The sequence below is a fragment of the Ambystoma mexicanum genome, chromosome 5q (genome assembly GCF_040938575.1).
Source record: "Ambystoma mexicanum isolate Mex_15411 chromosome 5q, UKY_AmexF1_1, whole genome shotgun sequence".
Taxonomy (NCBI): Eukaryota; Metazoa; Chordata; class Amphibia; order Caudata; family Ambystomatidae; genus Ambystoma; species Ambystoma mexicanum.
Window position 1 is genome coordinate 1,268,861,112 of NC_090933.1, and position 17,445 is coordinate 1,268,878,556.

Here is a 17,445-nt window from a genome sequence, read left to right on the forward strand (position 1 = left end):
GCAGTTCTTGTTTATTCCCATGGGGGTTCTCCCTTCTCCTTTAAAGCACAGTTTATAGTCCATTTCGCTCTGTAGTTTGAACGGCTTTTCAATGGCAGTTACCCAAGTTAGCTTTGAAATGTGTTCTCTCCATACTGGTGTACATGTTTCCACTATCCACTGTAATTTATCCGGCGCCACACCTCTTAGTGCTTCCGCTTTGCACAGTACTTCTTCATCCTTCAGCTTATTGTCAGAAAAAAGTGTCCCTTCTATCACAAAAAATGGTTCTTTCAAACATACTACTCCTGCCGTTTTTGGGTAACATGTTTTCTCGTTCTGCAGCATTTGAAAAGTCACTTCGTGTGCCTGGAAGGTGTTCTTAATCCTGCACAACGTGAGATGAAGGAGACATTGGGCATCCACAATAGGCAACTCTTTAGGTAACAACACTTTGGGTGTACCTGATGCATGGGGGATGAGGGAGCAGACATAACAGCTCTCGTTTGTTGTCTGTTTAGCTGTGGCACTCATGTCTGCATACCACTTATTTGTTTGATGGGGGTGTCGTGGGTCTTCCATCTCATCTAGACCTAGCCCATAGTACTCATCGTACTTTCTCCTCCCTGCTTCTCTCTTTCGTCTGTTGTTCTTGTTGCTCCTGTACTTCCCACCCCCCTGGGCAGTGGACCAACTAGACCCCCCTTTCTCTTTCCCGCCCCCCTTGACCCATTCATCATATAATATTTCGTGCATTTCTAGTAGCTTATCGTTTTCTTTCCTGACGTTATCTGGCAGATTGTTTTCTGGGGTGGGGGCAAGCTGGCTGGTGGGGGTGTTATACAACCATGATATGGCAGACGGGTTTCGGTCATTGAGACTGTGGGCATTGTAAGTGGATACCCCTGGTGGAGACACTGTGTTGCTCTGCATTCCACCCTGTGGCTTTTTTCTTTGTGAGGTCACAACACTGGATGGTGTGGTATGATACCCCCACACAAGTTTAGTTCCGTCCCATATCAAAAAATCACCTTCCTTGGTATTGACCCCTGCAGTTGCATTGGGCCCGGTGGTACTGTTAATTGGTTCAGTAGTGTTGTTACTCCCTCCCCCCTCGTACATCTCGATAGAGATGAACGCTATAAACCAATATGCAACCAAGCCGAACATTATCATAAAAAACAATGTAATGCATATTGATAATCCACACTCATACGAATATCTACATCTCTCATATACTAATTCTCTCATTCTATTAATTCTATCCGTTGCAGGCTGCCCGTTAGATGCCATGGAAGCTCCTGTTTGAGATATAAAAGTGCATTAAGTGCATGCATGTAAACGTTTTGCTGGCACCATCTGTGCCAATACATTTGACGGGGAACGGAAGCGGGTGGGGATGTGGGGGAGGGGTATTCACAGACAAGGGTATATACATGTTATAATATTATTATTTCATTAATTACATATCACTCAACAAGATAAAATAAAAAAAAAGAAAACACACACACACAAAAAATTTTTTTTTTTTTTTTTTTTGTAATATCCTTGTCAGTCATTATTTCATTGAAGTCCAGTGCTGACACACACACACACACAAGTCGGTATTTAGACATTTTACTCATTTGCATCGTTTGCTGTTGTCTGTGCCTCCTCATCTATTTCCTCTTGTACATTGCTGTATGCTTTTCGTACGTCGGTCAAGTGCACCCAGTACCTCAAGCCCTTCACCTTTACTGCCGTGGGCGTGCAAAATATTACTTCGTATGGGCCATGAAATCGTGGTGCATTCCACCGACGCACGAAACTTCTGACATAAATTGAGTCGCCTGGCATTAGCTGTAGCTGTAGCTTTTGCTCTGGCTCCGTGACAGATCCTGTTACATTTCCCTCTTCTCTAGTGAAGGGTGGGGATAGTTGCTTCGATATTGCGCGCGCTGCCCTTGTTAATTTTCTTAGGTAGTCTGTGAACTCATCTCCTAATATTGCGGCGCTCCTGTGAGCATCTGAGTGTTCACGCAGTGGAGAGTGTGCTGTGTTCATTCGTCTCCCAGTCACGATTTCGTGTGGGGACAAATGGTGGTCTTTACTTGGTTGATTTCTCAACTCAAATAGTGCCAGGGGTAGACAGTAAATCCAATTTTTCTTTAATGAGAAGCATAGTTTGGATAACCTGCCCTTTAACAGGCCGTTCATCTTTTCCACTACGCCATTACTTTGAGGATGATAAATCGAACACAATTTATGTTTTATACCCAATAACGTGGTAACTTCCTTGAAGAGTTCATTCACAAAGTGAGAGCCGTTATCTGAGCGAATCACGTCACAAATTCCCCAGCGCGGGAACACTTCCCTTACTAGGAAATTGGCGGCGCTTTTGGCATCAGGTCGCGCACAGGGTCCTGCTTCCACCCACCTTGAAAACGGGCACACAACCACGATCATGTACCGTGCGCCATTACACCTTTCCCCCATGTCCGCATAATCTATATGCAGTTCTCTGAAGGGGCCAAGGGGTTTGGGAATTGTTCCCCGGAGTGTGCGTAGGGTCATTCCTGAGTTGTATATTTGGCATGTTGTACATTCCATTGCCAATCGAGACACATGCTCCTGGAGACAGGGCACAAACCATTCTTCCTGTATTTCTGCTGCGATGTGCTGTTTAGTGTTGTGTGCGGGGAAATGTAGCTGTTGAAATGCTACTTCTAGTAGCTGTAGTGGCATTACAACTTTCCCTGAGTTATTTTGCCGCCATAATAGGTCTGTTCCTGATTGGCTGCATCCCCGTTTTGTCCACGTTAGTTTTTCTTCTGCACTAGCTCCTTCCTGCAATTCTAGAATTTGTGATAAGGACATCGTGTTGTACCCTTCTGACAGTTCTTCGTTTGTTGTGTTCTTCATCATGAACTCACCTGTGTCGTATTTTTGAAAATAGGAAGCCTCTTTGGCGGCAGCGTCCGCTGCCGCGTTCCCTAAAGACACAACGTCTGTATTGGATGTATGGGCCTGGCACTTCACTATTGCTACAGCAGTAGGGTTTTGTAGGGCCTCTATTAATTCTTTTAACAATTCTGCATGCTGCACTGGCGTTCCGTCTGCCCTTCTGAATCCCCTACGGCCCCATCTTGCTAGACCTCCATGTACTGTCGTCGTCATGTAAGCTGAGTCTGTGTATATTGTAACTGCACAGCCCTTTGCTGCGTGTAGTGCTTCTATGAGCGCAACCAGTTCTGCTGCTTGTGCAGAGTAATGTGACGGGAGGCGGTACTGTACTAGTGTTTCAAATTCACCTTCCTCTAATCTCACTACCGCCATGCCAACATGCTTTTCTCCCGTATCCATATCAATTGATGCGGATCCATCCACAAAGTACACCTCCCCCTCGCTGAGAGCGTTTTCACACACAACTGCGCCCTCCCCTCCTTCTCCTGTGTGGGTTGTGCAGTCGTGATTTTGCATATCCTCCAATGTGCACGCTTCTGTGGCGGGGTTCACTGTTTTACATCTCACTATGTGGATGTTGGCGCTGGACAATATGATCTCATATGCTGTTGCCCGCTGTGTGGTCAGCGTGCTTTTTGATCTTTCGAGTATTGCAAATAATGAGTGTTCCACAAACAATGTTACAGAGCATCCCATTACTATTGTGGCACTTTTCTCAATCGCGAATGCGGCTGCTGCGAGCGATTGTTCGCACGCGAAATGACCCTGCATCACGGCATCCAAAGTACCACTATAGTACGCCAGGGGCTTGTGTCCTAAGGAGGTTTTTTGTGTCAGTACTGCTGTCATAAGTGTTCCTTTGCAATGGGAAAATAGGTAAAATTCGTGTCCATAATCAGGGTTTGCTAGTACTGGAGCGCTTGAAATTAGCTCTTTCAGTAATTTGAATGATGTGCTCATGTCTTCTGACCATTTTATTTTTACATTCTCCTGTTGTGCTTCTTTGAGTGCTTGCAGGAGGGGCATGGTGTATGCTGCATAGTCTAGTATCCATGCTCGGCAATAATTGCACATCCCCAAAAATGTTTGCATGTCTTTCACCGTCGTGGGCTCCCCTACTGACCTTATTGCCTCCACCCTATCGGGAATTATTCTTTTTCCATCTTTTGATATGAGCTGTCCCAGGTAGAGGACCTCAGTCAGGCAATACTGTAGCTTCTCCCTGTCTACCTTGTAACCCTTGTTGGCAAGTAAAGTCAGGAGCATTGTTGAATCTTTTCTACATGTTGCTTCGTCTTGTGCACACACCAATAAATCATCCACGTACTGAATAATTGTACTCTCTACTGATAGGTTTCCCAAGTCTTCATGCAATATGCGGTTGAATATGCTCGGGCTCTCACAGTATCCCTGTGGCAGTCTGCAATGTTCATATCTTTTTCCCCCCAGTGTGAACGCTGTAAGATATCTACTCTCTTCAGCCAGGGGTATTGAGAAAAATGCGTTTTTCAAGTCCACTACTGTAAAATGTGATGCTGCTTTTGGGATGCTGCATAGTATTGACGCAGGGTTCGGGACTAGAGGGAACTCTTTCTGTATTACATCATTGAGGGGGCGTAAGTCCTGTATCATCCTCCAAGACCCCCCTTTCGCTTTTTTGATTGGATAAATACATGTGTTACATGGTGAGTTTGAAGGCACTATTATCCCTTGTACTAGTAGTGCATTTATCGTTTCTTTTATCCCTTCTTCAGCCTCACGGGACAATGGATACTGTTTGACTCGGGGTAAGATAGCTCCTTGTTTTAGTTTTATTATCACAGGTTGTACTCCATGCAACAGCCCTACATCATGGGGGCCTGTTGTCCATAAATTGTTTGGTACTAACCTCATGTCGTCATCAAAAAATGACGGTGGTTTTCCTACCACTGCCATCAATTGGACGGGGATCTCTCTGGCTTGGATCAAAATGTCACAGGGCATCGCTATTTCCATTACTATCTCACCATCTGCTTCTGTGTCTAAAAAGAGATCCTCATCTGTTACTTCGCGTAGGGCGAGGTTTGCGTTTGTACACAGTACTGTGCGCCACTCACATCCTTCTCTGTCCATTCCAATCACAGCGATTCGTTTCGTTGATACCTGCACAGCGTGCAAATCCAACGACACCACTGATCCTGGTGCTGCATTTGGACACACTATGGGGCGGAAGAGGAATTCTGCTGGAATCCTCCAATCCATGTTTTTTAGCTTTGGGACTATAAGGGCCAGAGTCTTTAGCCCTGCAATGAACATCTCTTCCTTTTGTGGCAACCCTCGTATTTCCTGTGTGGTTGTGTAGGCTTGCACTACCAACATTGCACGCAAGGGGCATATCCCGGGTGTGGAACACACTATTCCTCCTTCCGTAAATGATATGGTCATGTTAAGTTTACTCATAAGGTCCCTCCCCAGCAAATTTATCGGGGACTGTTCATAATACAGTAAGGGTGCTTTTACAGTCTTGCCCCCTATAGTTACATCCAAAACTTCTGTGTAAGGAACTTCAATTACAGCCCCAGAGAACCCCTGCGTCTCTAACTTCCTGTTAGATAACGGGAACCGGCCCTCCCTGACACATGATTTCTCCGCTCCCGAATCAACCATGAATATAAATTGCCTGTCTCCTATCTGCGCCCCTACCAATGGTTCCTCTGCTGCACTGTGGGAGGTAGATAGAACTGGACACGCAAGTGTTCTCTGTGGGCTGTCCTATGCGGGGTGTCTCATCGCCCCCCCTTCATTGAATATGTTACCTGTGACCACTGACATGCCGTTGTAAGGTGCTGGTGCGGGGGCCCCGTTAGCTGCTGTCGCGAAAGGGTTGCCTGGTGTATATTGCATGCTGTCGTTGTTATGCATGTTTTGTGGGTGGTTCTGTGTTCTATAATGGGGTCCCTGTTGCTGGCCCGTGTTACCCTGGCTTGGGTCTCTCAGTTGCTGTTGTCCCATCGGAAGGCCATATGGGCTTCCCGGGTGGGGATGGCCATACTGTTCCACCTCCTGGAACCCGTTGTTTTGTCTACTTCTGCACTCCCTGGAGTAATGCCCCCATCGTCCACAGTTCCAGCAACTCCCCTGAGGGCCCCTGGGACCCTGCCATCCACTTCCTCCCATTCCCCCGTACCCCTGTGGTCCACCTCCTCTTCGGCTCCTGTACCCACCTCGTCCCCCTCGAGGGGTCCACTCTTGCCACTGCGGACCTCCACCCTGCTCCTGCTCGTTCCACTGCCGCTGTCCTGTTCCCGCCCAATTAGTTGCCACCCTTCCTTGTATTGCTATCAGCCCCTCCTCCTCATCTTCTCCCTCCCTGCTGTGTGGGAGCGCGGCTACTGCTGCTGCAACCTTCACTAACTTTGTCTGCACCAACTTCGCCTCGTCTGCCAATCTTTTCTGTGCCACCTCCTTCTCCCTTTCCTTGATTCGTTTACAATGGTGTACTATTATGCTCTGAATTTCCGGCCATCCCTTTGCTTCTATACCTGCTATTTTGTCAAGCGCCTTCTGCACTTCCTTTGGGAGCCCCCTTTTTATAATAAAGTAAAATAAAGATGTCGATTGATACCAGGGCGTGCCCGTTTCCGCTCTCCACATCTCTTGGACCCGAAATATGTAATCCATAGCCTCCTCTCCGTCATTCATTGCACACTGCATCACGGACTGTAAGTCAGGTGTGTCTGGAAATGTTTCGCGTAAGGCGTCCCACACCCTAGCCCGCACTGTGTTAAAGGAGGCCCCATCATGGCGGTCACAGTCTAAGGTTACTCCCGGGAAACCGGCTTTAACCCATACTCTTTCAGCCTGGTCGCCCACCGCTGATACGAGCAGACTTTTCACATCTCCTACAGCTAGGGGTACCCCAGCTGTATGTTTTTCGAAGGCATATATCCACTTACTTGCCCCTCCTGATAACGGGGGCAATAGCTTTAATAAATTAGCTTTATCCATCTGTGCCCATGGGATATAGTTAGGCCTCCCTCCTCCCCTATGTATCAACGGGAGCTGTAGCTTTCCTTTCGTTGTTACCTCCGGACCCGTTTTGGCTGCTGATGTTCCCAGTGATGCCATCTTCCCCACTCTGTTCCTCAGTCGCCCCGCCCACTCATCATCTAGGGTTCGCATAGAACATGCACCTTCCTCCCCCTCGCTTCCCCCTCCTATTGCCATACTCAACCTGTCGCTTTCATCTAGCTCCTCTCTAATATCACATAGTAATTCCTCTCTGAATCCCCCAAGCCTTTCTTCGTTACCACCATCTTCCTCTCGGGTCCCTACTTCTATTATTCGCGTTGGTTCTTCCTCAATCCTAAACAAGATCTCGCCCTTTTTCCACCCCTCTTCGGGCCTTCTGCTTTCATCCGATGCTCTAGAAGTACGTCCAGCTCTGGTGGTATCTAGTGCTGTTCGTTCGCATATGTTTTTTATCCTCGAGATCTCATCTTTTGCTATCGACAGTCTTGATTCTAGATCATCTGTGAGTTTCTCTATGTCCACCCTTTGTGTGCTCGCCTGGCCTCGCTCCCTTGTACTTTCATATGGTGGGGGTGCAGTGGGCCGGTGGGGTGTAGCGGTTGTCGGGGGAGGTACGTACATTGGATCACTGTATCCTTCCGCGGGTACAGGTTTCTTTAATATCGGATATAAACTTATTACCTCTACTGGTGGCGCTACACCTGGCAATTCTTTGATATCTTTCTGTAACACCAGTGGATTGTCTGTAGTAGATGGGAGATCGGGATTTGGTGCTGGCGCTTTAGGCGGTGGTACCTCTTCAAATAGCCGCCAGAGATCTAATATTTCCCTCCTATTCTGCAGCTGTTTCCCTCGGTACTTCATGAAAATGCATGTCATCACCGTATCTAGAACGCTTTTGTCGAATGATCCTCCCTCTGGCCATATCTGGGGTAGCCCCTCTCCTTTCAACTCGGTTACCGATTGGTCGTGATATTTCTTAATCCGCTCCGCGTGCCCTGGAAGACTTTTACAAATATGTGATAAGGGTGTTTCAGCCCCCATCTCTGTGTCCTCCTAGTACTTATGTGTCGCTGTGTGTGTGTGTCTACAGCCACAATGTGAATGTAGTATCGATATTATTTTTTAGTATTCTACTTCACATTCAATGTTATGCTCGGTTGGGCTCTCCCTCCCTTGACTGCACAACACGGAACAGACTGTACACAGTTTCTAACTTGTTCTCTTTGGGGGACACATACAACAGCAACCCATCCTTTATTTTGACAACATCAACCCGGAAATCAAAAGGCACCCACTCACGTCGCTGTCTCAATGTTGCCTTCAAAACGTTTTATCCGGTCACACTTACCATGACCATTTAACAATTATATATTTATAGCCGTTTTACACATTCGCAACATCAAAGTCGTCCCTTGACACATACGAGGTGCACACACCTCTTGGTAACACTCAGTACACCTATTCACACTGTCCTCCCTTTCCTCCCTAGCCGGCTGTTCCTGTCTATCTTACTTAGGGCATATGCATATACTTATAGGTTTTAACCTGCTCTCCCCCCTCTAGTAGGACCTTTGTTCTCTTACTTTTCTCCCAAGTTCGTGCTAATTCCGTTTTTATTCTCCCCCTGCCTTTAAAGAAAAAGAAAAGAAGTAGTAGCGATCACTAATATATTCTCAGTGCCCCCTTTTGCTGAACACTTTTATCTTATATTTAACTTCGTCATACATTCCCAGCACTAGTCAATATAGCACTATGCGGCGCCGCCTTCCACCCCCTTTCGGAGCTAGGTTCCCGTCACTTCTATCTCTTTATTCACCTCGTAATCCTAATGGCCATATGCAAAGAAAAAGAAAGGAAATTTTAGAATGGTCTTTAGTATATCTTCGTACCCCCTTTTCGGTCCCTGTCCTACGCTTCTCTCCCCGCTCCCTTTACAATCGCTCACACTCAGTACTCACGTGCCCGTCTTGAACCGATAGTCTCCGAAACTGGGTCCGTCCAGGCAGTGTCGCCGTCAGCTCAACAGTCAGCCCCGGCTCCGGCGAGCGGTACTCAAAGGGGATTTTTCAACCGGGATCCCGTACCCTTTCTCTATTGAGTGCGCACTTCTTAGTGTACCGGTCGCCGTTGGCGGGCAGAACTCCCGGAGCCGGCTCACCGTGCGTATCCCTTTTCGACCGGAGATTCTCGTGCCAAAAGGGGACGGTTATAATGGGTTTAGGAAGAAATAAAATCACGCTATCGGGGTCACCACTGAAGGCAAGCGTCCCCACACAGCACGATCCTCCCCGCAATGAGAGACAATGAAGGACTCTCCCAATAACTGGGAATAAGGCCAAGACAGAGTGCGGGTGAGCGTAAACGGGAGTTTATCAATCAGAATAGGGCATGCAAAGGACTCTGCAAACTCCGAGAGCGCTCTGTCTGACAATAGCAAAGACAGGCGTATATATTTACAAAATACGTCATAAGAACCTACACACTATAGGGGGTACAAGTTCATGGGGATTGGGTGGCGATGACTAACTATAGGTGCTGCTGTGATGTGGTTGGCTTTGGCTGGAAGACGTCACTGGGCAGCCTCGTGGGTTGGGCTGGGCCTGGCAGGGTGGCAGAGTTCATCCAGGCGGTGTTGTGGGGCCATCGCGGCCAGTGGCAGAGATGAATGTCTTTTCCTGACTTGTTAACCCTAAGCCGTGCACACCGCAGTCATTCAAACATTCTGGTATTATCTTCTTTAGTAAATCTTTCGATAGGTTATACAACAGGTTAATGCAACACAGGAGGAATGCACCTTGTGAGGGGACTGGAGGCAATACGTCAGGGCATGGTTACCAGTGTCCTGTTGACCGGGGTCATAGGTCGAGGGGCTAAGTTTCGGGGCCTGGGACGGGCGGTACATGTCTTTCTGCCTTGTTAGAAGTTGTTATGGATGTTCCGCTGTGTGTTGTCAAAGTGTTGGGTGTCCTGATTGCACAGGGCCATAAGTCTGAGATGGTCCGGTGGGTTGTAAGGTTTACGGGGGGGCGCGTGCGTTCAGGCAGAGGTTTACTGCTGTGCTGTAAATAATGCAGGTGGCGGGTGGTGGCCTTGGGTGCTACAGAGGGGGTTACAAGTCTTTCAAGCGGCTCCAGCCTAGTTGGGGGAGGTAACGCAGCGCGGCGCGGTCTCTGCTCTCATGCCTTGGCAGCCCTCGCTGGGTGCGAGGGGGAATGACCTTGCGCGTATTTCACAAAGGTATCTCCCTCGTGTGTTGCCGGTTTAGGTAAAGACATCACAAACATTTGAACATTCGATAATACTTATTCAAAAACACTACAAAACATGCATTTAAACTTTGCTGGATGTGTCTTGATTATACCCAGTCTGAGTACCTTGTTTATACATTTATGTTTTAACACGTACAGTATTTCGTTATATGCATATATATATATATTTGCAGTAAATGAGGTAGAGTTAGGGTTGGTGGAGGACATAGAAAGTAACCCGCCACTTGTGCGTGATGGTAGTGGCGCATGTGGGGCCTAGACATGCACCTTCTCATGCATTCTTCACATGGGCCCTTTGGATGGTTTACATTCGTTTTCTTGTGTCCTCTAGCAGCATTAGTTCAGTTATGGTACGAGCCCATGGGGTGTAAGTTTTCCAGTCATGCACGTGACAGCCAGATTCCTGGTGCGTGCCGTTATTATTAGTGCCCAACTGCAATGGTATATGCTCACCATCGCTTATATCATGGGGGCATGATCTCTTGTAATCATACATCCTACAGGCTTTTTGTAATATAATGGGTTTTATGAAAGAGAAAAGCATCCTTTGCAAGTAGTCTCAGCATTAATATACAAAGATTGTCTGGCATATAATCGACCACTTTACTGTTCTTTTCATTTGTCTAGGCCTGCTGGCCGGGTCATTCTGGGAACGAAGATACACTGCGGGAGGTGAACTGTTACAATGTTAGGCTATTACGCTAGCTCATGTCCGTCTTGTTCGTGGGAACGTGCTCGCAGCGGATCTACCAGGGTGCTGCGGTAACAAGGATGATTGAAACCCTCCAAGGGTGGGGGCCGCGCTACAGTGCGCTGAGCTCACACCATCTTTACCAGATAAAAATGGTTTCTAGGCCTAGCTACGTTTTAATACGTGTGGGCACTTAATACGTGCGGGCAATGTCTCCAGTGGGTGAGCCCTCCACCACCTGGGCCCGGGTGGCAGGAGGGGACGCCCAAGAGAGCCATAGTCCTCACCTGGGGAGAAAGTGTAGGCGAGGGGGGTCGTCTTGGACCAGTCCTCCCCTACAACTGTCTTTTTACTATACTGCCATCAATTCTATTGTACAAACGCTGTGATACCTGTGGATTTGGGTGTTACAAAAATGCATTAAATAAATAAATAAAAAATTATCAATTCCCCACACGAGCGCCCCAGCCGCCGATCTGCACCCTTTCCCTCCCCCTCCCCATCCCAGTTTCCACACTCCTTTCTCCACCTCATGCAAGGGACACCACCATACTATCCTCTCACACACACGCTCCACCTTCCACCGCCACACCCGCCAACTCCCTAAGGACCCTCAACTCGTGGAAACCTCTTCTCACATATATCAAGAGCAATCCCTGCATCCTACCTATCTCCAAAACAGAGTCACTACACCCACCCTTAATAACCCCTCTCCGCCCATCAAACACTGCACTGTACCCCACCCAACCATCCTCCATTTCACACCGGCTTCATCCACAGGAGCTCCCCCAGGAGGTCTCAGCTCCAGCCCTCACCCACCCCCTCAGCCTGCCCACCTCTGCTGCCCTTTCCTGTGGCCAGCAACCACCGGCCCTAAAGTCGCCCCCCTCTTTCCTCCAACACTCACAGTAAATGCCCATCATAGCAGCAGACTCTCCTGCATCCTAATTTAGGCCAGATCTGTCACCAAAAATCGCCATAACATATACAACTTAGTATCCTCTGACATCCTGTTAATCAAAGAAACCTAGCTCTCCCAGGAATTCCGACCCACTGGGCACAAGGCCTTTCCTCCGGGCTACACCCTTATCGTGCCCAACAGAACCAGCAGGGCAGGCGGAATGGCCACCCTCTACAAATCCCACCTCATCATTTCACACGCAGACGAACAAGCCTGCAACGCAGACTGCAAATCTCTTCTAGTGACATTTCTCATCAGCCCCACTCTTACTCACAGCTTCTTACTCATATACAGACCCCCCGGGCTCAGTGGTCGAATTGGGTGGGAGCGCTGCTCCACTATTTTTTAAAATTAAGTATTACTGTTCCTATACTTCTATTTTAAAAAGAAACTGTTCCGGAATGGTTCCGTTTTAAAATAAAAGTGTAGGAAGAAGTTGAAACTTGCACTTTCAGTGCAATGCACTGAACATTCTCTTAAACAGCAGGCGCATGTGTTTTGGTGTTTGTACTGTGTGTGGGGGGGGTCGTGGCGATGGGGTTTGTAGGGTGCCGGCCGGGGAAGGCCGATAGGGAACATAGTTCCACTACTTCTTTTTGTACACTTCGACCACTGCCCAGGCTGCAACAGAAATGTTGCTGATACCATCAGCGTCTCCTTAGCGGCCATCCTGGTCACTCACCCCTCCCTCACCATGCTAGGAGATCTCAACATATGGTTCGATGTCCAGCATAACCCCATGACCTGAACATTCCTGGGCAACCTGTGAGCCCTCCACATGACTCAACTGGTATCAGGTGCCACATACTCCGCAGGCCACACCCTGGATGCAATCTGCATCTCTTTTTTTTTAAATTGTAATATGGTTTAAAAAAAACCTTTATAACAAGACAACAGTGAGTTAAAATAAACTTTCATTGACTAGATTCAATGCAATTCATTAGATCCTTTTACAATTCAAAAATACAAAGCGCAAAAATTAATAATCCACAATTCATTACAGTGTTAGCAAAGCGGGACGTGCAAGTGACAGTCTGCTGTACCTGTTCTACTTGCTTTACCTCTTTGCTGCTTGCTGTGACGTCATAAGTCTTTCTACACTTGTTGCACCTAACGCCTGGACTCTGCCTACATTCTTTCTTTAACCATCATTTTCCCGCGCTTCGCAAAGTAATTTTATATGCAGACGACCTAGAGACTGTGGGGCTGCCGATCCTTTGATCTGGGTGCTATCAATAACCAAGAGACTGCAGAGAATTTTACCCTTTGATCTTGGCTAACTGCTGCAGGAAAAGTATTTTGAAAAGGCAGACTTAATTCACGCTTTGGCCTATTTCGCGCGTGTCTTTTTTCTTACTTCTGCCCGCCGATATTTACCAACATGAGAGCAGGATTGAGAAGCCAGCCCCCTTGTGAGGACCTACTGGAGTTCACGGCCACGGAAAGTACGGGTTCATGCACCAATCTAGTTGCTTTAGAATCGCCCAACCAGCAACCTATATTGATTCCTATTGCAGCTTTAAATGAACAATGTGAGCCTCGCCCTGGTTATGGAAAGCAGCAACATTAAGGGCAAATTAGTGCCCCAAGGCGCAACCTCAGCAACTGGAGGGGTGGCGCTTAAGGGAAGGGGCAAAGGTAAAATCTTGGGCCCTCGTGTGAATGGGAAAAAGAAAGGAGCTGAGGCTAAAACCCCAGGCCGTTTACCTCCGTTTTCCTCTACTGCTGTCCAACGCTTTATGGGCCACTATCATGTCAAATCCATCGGATCAAGTCCTGAACTTAAGTCAGTGGCGCCAGTAAAAGGAATGGCGATATTGGATCCTTCTATTATGATCAACTAGAGACCTTCAAGCTGATGCCATATATCCCTTTGCAAGCCAAGCACACCCTGTGGTTCCAAACCCTTCATATACTGCAAAGCGGCAAACACTGTCAGGACAGGAAGCAGACAATAGCAAAAAGATAGGGGGTCCCATAGCCGTCTAGGAGAGGACAGCATCAAAAAGAAAGAATCATTCCTAACAGCTACGAGAGAAGGCAGCTTTATCATAGAACAGATGCACACACACCACACAAATCAGCTGTGACTTTGGTGGAATTAGATGATCCATGGACTGAATGCCCGGTTTCATCCTCATACATATCACCACAAGGTCCTTAGGTCCTCAGAGGGAATTCACAATAAACCACTTAGAAAGATGTTTTCTGTCTTGCTCACTGCAGCCCCCACACAGTATGCAAGATGGCTGCACCATAAAATCCCACTTGCCACCGGCTCCATCTAGATAGATGTCTAGGACTTCAAAGGAAAAAGAGTGTCCAATTTTTCATAGCAAACCTGAGTATTACATTTGCAACTCGAGCTGCAGCCGCCTTCATTTCCGGCTCTCTCCAGATTCCAGAGAGGAAAACATTAGATTCTCACCTGAGATGCAGCACAGACACCAAATGCTTTGAAGATGACATCAACAATTCTCTGTGATGTCAGCACATTGCCTCCCACCACTGCAGCATCCGGAGACGGGTCCAGAATAGAGCCCTTTGGAATGATAACTCTGACTGGTACCAGGCAGCCCTGCAAGGAACACGATTTGTATTCATAATTGAGCAGATACTAGGTTGGTTCAGGTGCCAGAGATCTGTGCAATAGTCATTTCAATAAAAAGAAAATATCATTTCCAGTTTTCATGCAAATGTCATGTGTTGGTGCTTTATATGGGTGCAATACATATGCTTGATCCTGCTGGTGTTGCCTTTGATGTCTACGTTAGGTGTATCTTACAAAATAGCATATATCTCGTATGCACTCGGAGGGCGATAAAATATGTTCCTGTGATCATTAGTTTTGTTAAAATAAAGATCTTTCTAAATTATGACTTCTTAATTCCTTTTTTTATATTGTGCTAAACCTTTCACAACATATAAAAAAGAACCACATATTTCATAATACATCATACAAATACAAAAGTTCAAAATGGAAAATCATCATTTGTTAACGCAATTCTATTTCATTTCTAAAATCTCAGATACAAATGAATGGGTAAATACACATTGAGATCTATCTTCTGCTCAAAATGCAACTCCAGACACTAGTAGGCGACATATTTTTAAAGAAATCTAGAGAAATGGAAAAAATGCTTAGATTGTAGAATAGGACAAAGCATAACAAGATGTTCCATGCTTTCCACGTTGGTTTCATCCCAACAAAATCTGAAAAAATGTGACATACTCGAGGTATTTGATCGGATACCGCTTATTTCTCATGTAGGAAGTAAATTCAGCCAGAATCTTAAGAAATTCTTCCTCCACTTCCTGTTAGGTGATTTCCTTAAATATAGCAAACCATATCTATATGTTTCTCACTAACTTGCGAGAACCTGAACAATTTATATTTCATAATTTGGCATCTATTATGTTTCCATTCCATCAACTGTAACTTCTTTTTAACTTTTGAAGGAAGCTCAACTGGCTCTTGCTCATTAGCATCTAGGTTTTTAAGTAGATTCTGAGCGGTCTACACTCATTTATTTAAAACAGGGCAATACTTACTTCATATTTGTCACAATTTAGAAATCCAAGAACAAGACATAGAATTTGGCACTGTAGTAAATAATAGTAAAGACTTCCAGTCAATGTGAGCCTGTAATGAGTTAAGACAGAGCTCAAAACGTATGATAGATACAGGTAATCCCCTAAGGAGCTTTAGGGGTTGTCTCCAAAGCTTGCCCTCCAATTTTTCCTTTATAAACGTTTGTTTCATATCAATTGTTTTCATATGCGATGAAAGAGCTAAGGCTTATCATGATGTTCTTCAAGAGCCCCCGGTAAGGAAATGTTTTGATTAATAGTACTTCCTAAACATTTCCAATTCTTCACCTGCTCTAGTTGCATATTATTCATAAACTGCCTACATTTGATCCATCTATTTTTCGCAGGATTCAAGATTAAAGGATTTAACTTTTTTTAAAATTAACATCTAAATCTAAATAAGGAGTCCAATAGGAGTTTGGTCCATTAATACAATATCATCTGCATAGACCAAGCAACGTTTATGCAGATGACTCAGTTTAGGAGGAAAAGAGTCACAGGGGGACAGGGCATCCCTGTTAAAGACCACAATAAGTTGCAATGGGTTCTGACAGGAGCTCTTATACTCCAAACAAACGTTAACCACCATCTCGGTATGAAAATAACGTAGCGTGTAATTTAAACCATAACCTAGTCCGATTTACCCTATCAAGTGCCTGGGTTAGGTCAACAAAGGCTACATAGCTAGGCTGCTGGTAATCACAGGATTGTTTTTTTATTTTTATTTCATGTATTTATAACGCGCAGGTACAAAGGCCCAGAGGCATAGCTGAGTGGACAGACGTATACCATATAACATAAAAAGGAGTTTCAGGCATAAGACTTCATACTGAAGACCAGAAATCAGGCTGAGATGGCAGGGCTCATTCAAAGCAAAGTGCTTTGAGTCTACGTTTAAACAATCCCAGGGATGCGCAGACCTTGATTCCAGAGGTAGTGCATTCCAAAGGCATGGAGCTATCATTGAGAAGCACCTTCCAATACCAAGGAGAGTTTAGCCCTGGGGACTAGGAGAAGACCAGAGTCATTGGCCCTCAAGGTACGTCTGACTAGGAGCCAGTTTAGCAGTGAGGAAAGATAAATCATGCTCTTTCCAAAGAGACATGCAAGCGCAAAGCACAGTGTGTGAAATATGATTCTTTTCGTTATGGGTAACTAATGTAGAGTTTTTCTGGCCAGTGAAACGTTGTCAGATGCATGCATGCTACAGACCACGCAGGCTGCATTATTGTGGACCACCTGAAGGCGATTCAGTTCACCCTGCCCAAGTCCTTGCAATAGGCTGGAGCAGAAGTCCAAACAGGATCAAATAAAGGCATGAGCCACAGTAGCACAGCTGCTTGTACTGAGGAAAGGATGAATCAAAGCTAAAAGCTTCAGATAATAGGAAGAGCATGAGATGGCATGACTGACATGGGCTTTCGTGTTCAGTTCCTGATCAAGAATGGCACCCGGAGTCTTAACCTTGGGTAAAGATTTAAGAATACAATCAGCCACTTAAAAAAATGTAAACACTGGGTCTAACTTGCACAGCCTTTAAATAGTGCCTATAACCATAATTTAAGTTTCTGAGTTGTTTATAGCTAGCCCATTGCATAACATCCATCTGTGAATATGGTCATAGGCGATGTTGATTGTTAAAGAATCAGTTGCGTGATTGCCAGGGAGGGGAAAGAGACACTGGGTGTCATCCGCATAGTTTGCGTACGTTATTCCCTTTGAATCCAACATCTCAAAGAGAGGGAAGGTGAAGATGTTAAACAGGATAGGTGACATACATGCACCATGTGGCACACCACATTGAAGGACAAATCCTTCTGTAGTCAACTTCTCACTGTGCACCCATGTCGTTCGATCAGACAGAAAGGACAAAGCCCAGCTAGCGGCTTCTCTGGAGAAAGAGGCTGGATCTTGTAGTCTGGTACTAGTGTGGCATGATCAACCAGATCAAAAGCAGCTGTGAAGTCCAGAAGCGTCAAGAGAGTGGACTGACCTTT

General features: G+C 46.1%; 1 protein-coding gene across 4 annotated transcripts in view; it reads right to left on the reverse strand.

Annotated features, from left to right (window-relative positions):
- OPLAH (5-oxoprolinase, ATP-hydrolysing) overlaps positions 1-17,445 on the reverse strand; it is a 664,980-nt gene that overhangs the window by 82,077 nt on the left and 565,458 nt on the right. For all 4 annotated transcript variants that reach the window (XM_069621803.1, XM_069621805.1, XM_069621802.1 and 1 more), the window contains one exon: positions 14,286-14,435. In XM_069621803.1, coding sequence (XP_069477904.1) covers positions 14,286-14,435 — 150 coding nt within the window. The remainder of the gene's footprint in view (positions 1-14,285; positions 14,436-17,445) is intronic.